Here is a 10,210-nt window from a genome sequence, read left to right on the forward strand (position 1 = left end):
ATTAATATCAATGAGTGAATATACATAGCACATTTACAAAGAGTGCAATCTGAGAGGTGAATTAACTAAATCGATTAGGGGTGAAAAAAATGACCACGCTACTCATGGACGTCCTGGAAGTGCGCCTCGCTGAAAAAAAAAAGAATTACCAATATGAATGTGCCCCCACCCCCCACACCATCACCACCACCTCCAGTGGGCACACACTGAGGAGCTGCAGCCTGATCGCATAACTGTTATGATTTGAGGAGTTCTGACAAAGACATTGTTACACAGTCAAAAATGTAATTTTGCTTAAACTTTGAGGTGGGTAATGAAAAAATCTGGCTCCTTAAATTAATCAGAATTGCAACATAATATGCAAATGCATTCTAGGTGTATTCTTCAATGAGTTTGCTTGTCAGTGGAGAAAGGCCCTATTGTGTGCTTATGGGCTCAAAAAGGATTTGTGCTCTGGAACTTTGTACTCCAGTCATGGGGCTTCTTCTTTTTTATTTTTTTTATTTGAAATAAAGTAATTTAAATGATAAAAAAATGTTTCTCAAATAATGCTAAATTCTGAATTTTGGCCCATGGCCTATCTCAAATCAACAAAAAATCAAAACGTGGAGTCAGATATTTTGAATTTTAAAAACCATAACTTCATATGTTTTCTCTTCATTCTCTGGTTTGTGGTATGAAAGTTTTGGGGCCTATCCAAGCTGTCAACAGTAAAGACAGAATATACACAACAGGTGCCGCAACCACACAGCATTTAAAGATTACTCTTATTGCCTGAAAGTTAAAAATAAAAAGATGGTGAGCTGCAGTGAAGGGGATGCAAGAGGCGCCCCTTCTTGTCGCCCCCCTTTGGAGGTAGCAGCCCCGTGTTGGTTTGCTGCTAATTGGACTGTGAAACCAATAACAGGGGAGCGCGCAGTCAGCAGCCAGAGCGCACAGGGAGGGGAAGATGCTCTCTCCCTCTCTTCCTCCCTCCCCTCACCGGCTCTCCCTTAATCCCATTTGCCATTGTACATGCCCAATCACCTATACTTTCCGCATTTAACTTGGATGACATTTTTATTTCATCATTAGCATCAGACGCCAGACTGACTGACACGGTGGACACAGTTTGACGGAAACCCCCGGATGGGACATGTCCTTGTTTGTTCATGTCTTTTTTTAACCTCTCGAGCCCTTTGTTTACTATCTTTATAATTTTTTTCATTCCACCCCCTTGCATAGAAGGACTTGCGCGCTGTCGCGCTCCACGGGAGAAATTCACAGAAAAACTGGGACTCCTCTGAGCCAGGATATTCTCCGGCTGTAGGTGAGCTTCGCTTTTCCCCCTCCTTCCCCCTCCCCAAACTCCTGCTTCCGTGGTTGTCGGTGCTCAGACCACAGTCACAGCGATGCCAGAGACAACGCAAGAGACGTGCGCTCCGGCCAAGGATTCTCCCTTCTTCATTAAGAACCTACTGAACTGTGACAGCAAACCATCCAAACCCAGGCCGGTACTGGCTGCGACTAAGGCGGCCCTAGAGGGAGGATTCTCCCTTTCCCAAGTCGGAGAGTTCAACTTCCCTCGCTTTGAGCTGCCTGCGCAAAGGTTCAGTCTACCGGCTCACTACTTGGAGCGCACATCGGCGTGGTGGTACCCGTACACGCTCAGCTCAGGAGTGCATCTTCACAGAACGGAAGGTAAAAGGCTTTAATCCACTTGAAATATTAAATGCAACGCCAAAAAGTAGTATTTGGTTCCTATATAATAAATGTGCAAACTTGCAGAGCTTTTTGCGTTTTTGTGACGGTAAAAAAACAATCTAATGTCGTAATTTGACTTAAGGCTTAAAATAAATATGGAGCTATTTTGTTATTCCACATTGGATGGGATAATGGATCAATAAAGTGTGCATAAAATGAAGCAGACATCATGAAATCATTGGGTGAGGGCGATGATGCGCAGCGCGCCTGTGATTTGTGTGTTGGCGCTCACGCAGCACATCTTCACCCTTAAGGTTGGTCACTGACAACCTTTTGAACGCGCACTGGCACATTCTCAGTGCACTATACAACACGCACATTTATTTTAAAATAAGTAGCATGATTAAAGTTTGTTGCATAAAAGAAAACTGTTTTTATTTAGGACAGAATTTTTTAATTTTATAGTTTGAGATTTACTGCCAATCCACCCCTGAAATTGTTTTGAAGACTTTATTTGGCGCTCATTTGTGCGCCCTTTTACTTTACTCAAAATAATCTCGTTTGGCTCCAATAATTTTCCAAACACTCCTTGCTTATGACTGAGTGTCTCTTCTAAATGTTTCCACTCTAGTCACCGAGAGACCAGGAGCCAGGGACTCCTCTCCAACCTCGGGCACAGACAGAGACTCTCCAGATCTGGTACTCAAAACCGAACCAGACGCCAAAGAAGACGAGGATGACGATGAGCACAACAACAACAAGAGCAGCGACGAGATCATCCTGGAGGAAAGCGACGCCGAGGAGACCAAAAAAGAGGAGCTGGAGGAGTGGAAGAAGAGGGATGAGGATAAGAAGCCGTGTCGCAAGAAGAAGACGCGCACGGTTTTCTCCCGGAGCCAGGTCTTCCAGCTGGAGTCCACCTTCGACATGAAGCGGTACCTGAGCAGCTCTGAGCGCGCGGGCCTGGCCGCGTCTCTCCATCTCACAGAGACTCAGGTGAAGATCTGGTTTCAGAACAGAAGGAACAAGTGGAAGCGGCAGCTGGCCGCAGAACTGGAGGCTGCCAACCTCAGCCACGCCGCGGCGCAGAGGATAGTCCGCGTCCCCATCCTTTACCACGAGAACTCGGCCTCAGAGGGCGGGGGCGCCGCTGCCAACGTGCCCGTGAGCCAGCCGCTGCTCACTTTTCCTCACCCCAGTGTGTATTACTCCCACCCCATCGTCACATCTGTGCCGTTGCTTAGACCGGTTTGAAAAATGGAACAGGGTTTTGTTGGTGTCCTGATTAAAAAAATATAAAGAAACTAAATAGAAAAAATGAAACCATATTTTTTTTGATGACACTGTGCGACTAAAGACACTAAAAGAAACAAAGAAAGACTGTTTTAATATTTCAAAAACGTTTCCCCTACAAGATGTTATTATTATTATTATTATTATTATTATTATTATTATTATTATTATTATTATTTTATTGTTAATATTATTTTCTCAGGATTTAACCCATTATACTGCCTTTAATTTGTTGTGGTTTGTTTTTTAATATGATTGTTGCCAGACTGAGTCCAGTGATGTACAGACACTACCTGATTACAAAAAAAAAAAAAAAAAAAAAGTTGTCGACAAGTAGCCTGTATTCAAACTATTCACTTTATTGCAGGATGATTGCAGTGGGTGTACTGTAAATTAATGAAGCTCTGAACGGAACAAGCCTGTTTTGTCATCCATCAGAATACTGACTGACTGTTTTTATTTCTTTTTCTTTTAAAAAAAAGCTTGACGAGGGACAATCAAGGTTCTCTGAGCTGTAAAAACAGCCACTTAGCTTCTTTCTGTCACTCTCTGGACACGGAAACGCATTTGAAGCACAAATCATTGAAGTTACTTTGTGTATTTGAGCAGCAAAAAGTCTACAACACTGGAATAAAAAGACGTAAATGTATATATTTAATGAGGGGCGGGGAAGAGGCTTCTCGTTTGTACAGGAACCACGTTTTTGATATTGTAATGATGAACAATGTTGTGAAATAAATGGAAAATATTCTGTATTTTTTTTAATGAATATTATCATGCTCTCATATGCATACATATAAAAAAAAGCAGGTTTATGTGATCACAAACATCTTCTTTTTACTATTGAAAACTGTTTTTTAAATTAGATTTATAATTGGCACTTAAAAGCAAATAATACTCAAAGACAGAGTTGACTTCCTTTTTTTCTTTCAACGTCGTCAGTTTTTTTCTGGATTTAATCCACAAATTGTTTTGCTGTGATCAATCATTACTAACCATTAAGTAAACCAAATTTGACCTATATCTGGATTAATTTCTATAAATTGCATGAATTGATTTTCTTAAATATAAACCACTTTTTTGACAAAATGCATGTCAAGCTTTCACTGTTCCTTAATTGATGTGACCGTTGTGCGAATTTTCCTACCCCAAACGCTACATAGTAAAATTAGCCAACAATAATACTTTTGTGATCTATTTCAAACTAAAAGCTGAAATGATTTGACACACTGACACTTTGTTTCGAGATCCCACAGGTGTCCGTGGACACCTGAGGTAATAACTCACTAAAGAAATGATGATATGACCTTCTGTAAAAAAAATAGGGAAATGAAAGAAAACTTCTTAGCATATGTTTAGGAATTCAGGGATTTGAGGACGTGTTGAAAATATAATGCAACAATAATCAATTCTTAAATAAATAAATAAATGAATTAATCATATTCACGAAGCATAATGTTTTCTGTAGAAACAGTTTTCCAACGTAAGTGATTTTTCCTGCTTTCCAAGTGAACAGAGCTGATCAGGGGCCATTCTCCATCCTTCTGTCTGCGTAATTCAAACACCGATTTTCATGGAGGGGATGAGTCGTCCTTCGTATAGCGCAAGCGTGCTCAGTGTTTGACGCACATGATTCCCAATATAACTGCAGCTTCACAGTTTGAAGACGGCTGTAATTGGCGCATCACAGACTAATGCACCTGTAATGTCCGGAATAGAAGCATGTAATAACAGATAGCCGTGTGTTCCATTTGCACCACCCAAATAAGAAAACGGCTGAAAGTCACAACTGAGCAGGTGAGATGATGCGTAAACCTTATGGCGACGCAGGCTCACTTTTCACTCAGAGCAACCCTAAAGCCTTTTAGCGCTTTCATCTGCGGGCTAACACAGTTATTGGAAATTAATCAGTCAGCTATATGATGACCTCATCAAGAGACAAAGGGTTCATTCAAATTTCATCAGATCGCCCAAGTATTGACGTGTACCTACCACGCACACTCAACACTGGCCCATTACCGCAAATTAATAGATTAGTATGGCATTATTCCTCTGGCACATATCGATCCGTGGACGTCTGCGGCGCGCTGCGCCAAGTAAGAGCAACGTCCACGCACAGTTTGGGCCCAGCTCGTGACCTTGATTTGCGCGCATAAATTGAAAAAATTACCACTCGATAATTTCCATTTGTTCGACATCTTTATGTAAAGGAGCAGGAGGGAGAAGGGCCGGAATCAGATGGAGAGAATGAGGACAAACGGGCGTGATCGGGGACAGCGCTCAATGCATTAAACCGAGAGCTGAATGGATCATTTTGAGGCTTATCACTGGTTACAGGGCCAGTTTGAAAACCCACAAGTGGCCGGAACACCTTGAATAATGTAGAAAGCTCTTTTATGCTGCGGCACCTGTTACCATGCGCACTAAGAGTTTGTAAAGGCAAGCTGCATTTGAGCTGTAATGCTTTTTTTGGCACAGAGGAAGCAAAAAAAAAAAGTTTTTTTAATGTCTTTAAAGGAAAGAATACATTTAGAATGATTTTCTGCGCCTAAATCTTCAAATATTATTAACATAACTCACCTACATGCTGCAATGTGATTCGTGACAAAAGTTTGGGGAAATCTTGGGCGCACATTTTAAACCAAATAAATGTTGCCATCGCATTTATATGCGACTGCGCAAATAGGAAACACGTTCGAACAACAATTTCCTTCATTTCCTGAAAAAAAATGAAATCTTGTTTTATACCCGTGCCATTTGCTTTTCTGATTAAACGTAAGCATCCGATTTTCATCAAAGTTCTATTAAGTGAAACATAGGTTGCGGGGCACCGTCTGATTGGAACAGTTTAAATTTTAATTGTGTTTTTAATTTGACATATAGTTGCTGTGAAGAATGACAGCGAAACGCCGAGGGGCGGTCGATTTTCTTAATTTCTCCCCGAGGAATTGATGAGTCTATCAGGGCAGTAGATTGGAAAGCCATTAAAACTCAATGGTTAGGTTGTTAATTGGAACTTGATGGATAGGAGCCCTTGGATAGGCTGTACTGATCCAATCTTCCTGACTTTGTGTTTTCCAATAAATTACCCAGTTCATTTCCACACTCAGATTACATAAATTGTACACCTCCAGGGCTGTGGTGCTCTGCTTGCGTTTACAACTCTCTCTCACATACACACTCACGCACAGAAACACACACCGGTTAGTGTATAGGGCACACACAGAAAAAGAGCACACCTCGCTTTCTTGAATGAAAATCGAAACATAATCAACGTTTATACTTAGAAAATTTATTGATATCATTTTCTCTAGTAATTTCCTTATTTTAGACTTGGACACGCCATATATCATAATACACACGTGTAAAGGGTCTTTGTTTAATATTTATCGAAGCTTGATTTCCAGATCAAAGCGCCTCATAACTTCATCTGTTTTCTTCGGACTTTTCCCCCCCTCTCTCCTGCTAAAGATCTTGTTCTGTTATTGCGGTAGGGCGGCCATACACCACTTATCATTGTGATAGAGCAGGAACTTAGGCCCGCTCCTCGCTGTTTGGTCCACGTCAGGTGGGGAGACACGGAACACAGAGAGAGAACATTTCCATACTAATGGAATAAACTACAGCGCTTGCTTGGACTGTTCCACTGGCCCATAAACGCCAACTCTGACACAAAAGAGTATGTGTAATTTATCCGCGGCAGCACAACAATAGCTGTGTGTTGTGTCCACTATCTGCCTGATGAACCTTTCTCACTTTGTTAAAGTCGTTTGGAAACGACAAGGGCGCCTGTGCTGACAAGCGTCTTTGTTTGGAAATAGCGGCATATAAAACAAACCCATTTAACTGTCATTGCAGATTTCACGCCCTATGTGTAACCACCATAAATCCAGCATTCGCTCAGACTGGGCTCGTATATTTACCCCCCCCCCCCCCCTTCAGCGAAGCCGGCGTTTGGGGAAGATCGTTTAGCAGCTGCTGGACTCTGTGCCGGATATTTTCGCCTCCAGATGGATCTGCGGCCAGGATGAGCAACGCTAAAAAAAAGGCCCGGTCCATAACCGCAACAGGTCTTTTCCTGTTTTTAAACGGCACAGGTGATGCGTTTGAGGCTTCTAAGGGACATGATGTGCTGGAACCCAATTAGCACACACATGCGCGCATGAATATGGGATGATGATGATAGGGGATGAGAGTCTCCCCCGCCTCCTTTTTGCACTCATTGCAGGCGCACCCTCAACTCCCGCCACCTCCAATCAATTAGTCAATCAATTAGCCGGCCACTACCCCACGCGCGGTCATCGTGAGGTAGATTGGATCAATAATGATCAAATTAATTCTTAATCGTTGATAATAGACGTGGAATTAGTTTATTGTTTTCTGGAAAGAAAGAAAAAGATAAGAGCTTATACCTTAAAGGTCCCTGCGATTGTTGGATTGTTCGCAAGGGATGTGCGTAAAAACAAAAAGAAACCTCCTCCGTTTCAGCTCATTCTAAAATTACGCACAATATTTTATATTTGCATTTTGAAATTAAACATTTGCTGTACTATTGGACGATACTTTAAAAAATTACATTTCAAAAGTCTAAATATTATGTGGAAAATATTCTCGTATGAAGCTCTTGTTCAGCCGGTTGTAGAAACGCAGCGGCTCTCTCCCTCTCTCCAGCCCATCTCCAAACCCTGACAGGAGTTTGAAGTTTCCGGGCTCATGCAGGACGCTGTGATTGGCCCAGGAGGAGCTTACCTACATGCAAATGAAGCAACGCAACCTTGCTGCCTCTGATCCAGAGCGTGATGAGGAGAACCAGGAATACACTCACGTTCCTCTGAGCTCTAGAAAAAAACACACCCAACGTTTAAACGCCACAGTAAACAGGCTGGGGTGGGAAGAGAAAAAAAAATCAAGCCGACAAAAGAAGCTTTCGAAATTTTTACGCATCATTCGTTTAGAAAGCAATCACGGAATACAAGCGGACAGACCGATTCAGTCAACACTTCAATACTGTTATGAAGCGAGAATGAGTAGCGCAGAGGACAGCGGGAGCAAGTGCTCGTCGGGCCCGATTTCCAGCTTTACCATCCAGTCCATTTTGGGTACGGCGTCCGATGAGCCGCGCTCCGGGACCAAAGAGCTCTCCAAGGGCGCGCCGCCGCCACCTCCGCCGCGGAGGCGCTCTCTGTCCGTGTCCTCAGAGGAGGAGTGCAGCGGCGGGGAGGACTCGGCGGACTGCTTCTGCTCAGACACGGGTCACAGCGAGCGCTGCACGCAGCACCAACCCCACAACTTCTCCTGCCTAGGTATTATTATAAATGTTATTACTAAGTTGTTGTTACCAAAAGTAATATTAATGTATATAAGCGCCTTATTTCTAACGTTCTGTTTGTACTTTGGGTGACATAATTCGTTTTCCACGCAGCCCATCCTTTTCCGCTCACGTTTTATGTGCACAACACTGTCACCGCGGCGGCAGTGGAAGGGTGGAAGGTCAAATAATTAGCCCCTGTCTTCCTCTCATTTCAAATGCAATTGAGCCCACTAATTGATGGAACATGTTTCCAAATTGGCGTCAGCGCACGTCGCCAATTGAGTGTTAAAGAGTGGGATTTAATTAATACACGGATCATGACTTATTTGTCCAAAGTATTAAGGAGTCACACTTGACAAACTTTTAAAAAGTGTGGGAAACATGTGCAAGATAAACATGAGGAGATAATGTAAAAAGTTGAGTAATGGATGGAGGTGTTTTCGGTGGCATGTTCACTCATCGTCTCCTCTGTCTTCTCCTGTCAGGTTCTGGAAAAGGACTTCTTTCCGGGACTGAGGGGCTCGCCCGGCGGCCGCACCTGTCCCAGCCTCTGCTGCAGGATTATAAGGAGGAGCAGGACCGAGCATGCCATCAAATGTCACCGCTGTCGGACGACAGGCAGACAGACGGTGCAGACAAGCAGAGCAACTCGGCCAAGAAGAAGACGCGCACGGTTTTCTCCCGGAGTCAGGTGTACCAGCTGGAGTCCACCTTCGACATGAAGCGGTACCTGAGCAGCTCGGAGCGGGCCTGCTTGGCCTCCAGCCTGCAGCTGACGGAGACTCAAGTCAAGACGTGGTTCCAGAACAGAAGGAACAAATGGAAAAGGCAGCTCTCTGCGGAACTGGAGGCGGCCAACATGGCCCACGCGTCCGCACAGACATTAGTGGGGATGCCGCTGGTTTTCAGAGATAACAACTTACTGCGCGTACCTGTTCCCCGCTCCATCGCCTTCCCGACGCCCCTCTACTACCCGGGGAGCAACCTTCCAGCTTTACCTTTATACAACCTGTACAACAAAATCGAGTACTGACTTTACCACTGCAGTCCACAACACAAGACAGCATTCTCTTAAGTGTCTCCACATAACCCTTGTATATTAATTGTTATTTGTTGGAATAACTCAATTATGCAAAAAAAAAAACCTGTACGTTTCTTTAAAAAAAAAGCAATTAAGCCTGCCATGTATAATTCTAAATATCACTTTTGTACTTTCATTTTCTTTATCCAACAATATTTGACTTTCCTCTACATTTCATTTAAAAAGTGATTGGAGTCAAAATATGGAAAATGAATATACAAATGATTTGGCTGAGACTAAAATTCATGTGACTCTGAAGTTTTTCCATACGGGAAAACATATATATATACACACAAATATATATATATTTGTTTTTTTTTATTGTAATTTAAGTCTTCAATTATAACCTCATTCAATAAATTTTTCTATTTCAGAGAGAATTTGGCTTGCTTTGTTTTATTACAAGAGATTTTTTTTTACATTTTTTTATTTGGATGTACACTGTCTTACTGAATTATATTTTTTTAATTTTGGTTACATATAATGAATATATTTCAAAAGGCAGAATATTTTCATCAAATATTTAGTATAATTATTGGTGAATGTCAATACATTTCTTACAGCTCATGAATTCCACAACTCATTAAATATATTCAGCTGTAGACATGTTAAGGTGGAAGACAACACTTTAATTTAATACACTTCATTTATTCAGTTTGTTTGAGTTATTTCTTAAACATAAATCATATTTAAAAGATATTGAGCTTTTTAAATACATTGACATAAATTTAATGTAATTTAAAAAAAAATCTCCATTGGCTTTTCTTTTTTGCTTTTTTAACTGCAAACCTTAAAATAGTAGCCTTGCTGTATTTGAGCCTAAATGCTGAAACAAAAATTAT

General features: G+C 42.0%; 2 protein-coding genes across 2 annotated transcripts; both read left to right on the forward strand.

The window, feature by feature from the left end:
* Nucleotides 1-901: 901 nt before the first annotated feature.
* On the forward strand, nucleotides 902-3,731 carry hmx3a (H6 family homeobox 3a). The gene is made up of 2 exons (XM_004077074.5): nucleotides 902-1,680; nucleotides 2,315-3,731. The coding sequence occupies exons 1-2, from the start codon at nucleotides 1,392-1,394 to the stop codon at nucleotides 2,935-2,937; spliced, it is 912 nt and encodes a 303-aa protein (XP_004077122.1). The 5' UTR covers nucleotides 902-1,391; the 3' UTR covers nucleotides 2,938-3,731.
* A 3,954-nt stretch (nucleotides 3,732-7,685) lies between these two features.
* Nucleotides 7,686-9,748, forward strand: hmx2 (H6 family homeobox 2). Its single transcript, XM_004077075.5, has 2 exons — nucleotides 7,686-8,279; nucleotides 8,773-9,748. The coding sequence occupies exons 1-2, from the start codon at nucleotides 7,730-7,732 to the stop codon at nucleotides 9,318-9,320; spliced, it is 1,098 nt and encodes a 365-aa protein (XP_004077123.2). The 5' UTR covers nucleotides 7,686-7,729; the 3' UTR covers nucleotides 9,321-9,748.
* The last annotated feature ends 462 nt before the right edge of the window (nucleotides 9,749-10,210 follow it).

The sequence above is a fragment of the Oryzias latipes genome, chromosome 15 (genome assembly GCF_053564925.1).
Source record: "Oryzias latipes strain Hd-rR chromosome 15, Olatipes_Hd-rR_3.1".
Taxonomy (NCBI): Eukaryota; Metazoa; Chordata; class Actinopteri; order Beloniformes; family Adrianichthyidae; genus Oryzias; species Oryzias latipes.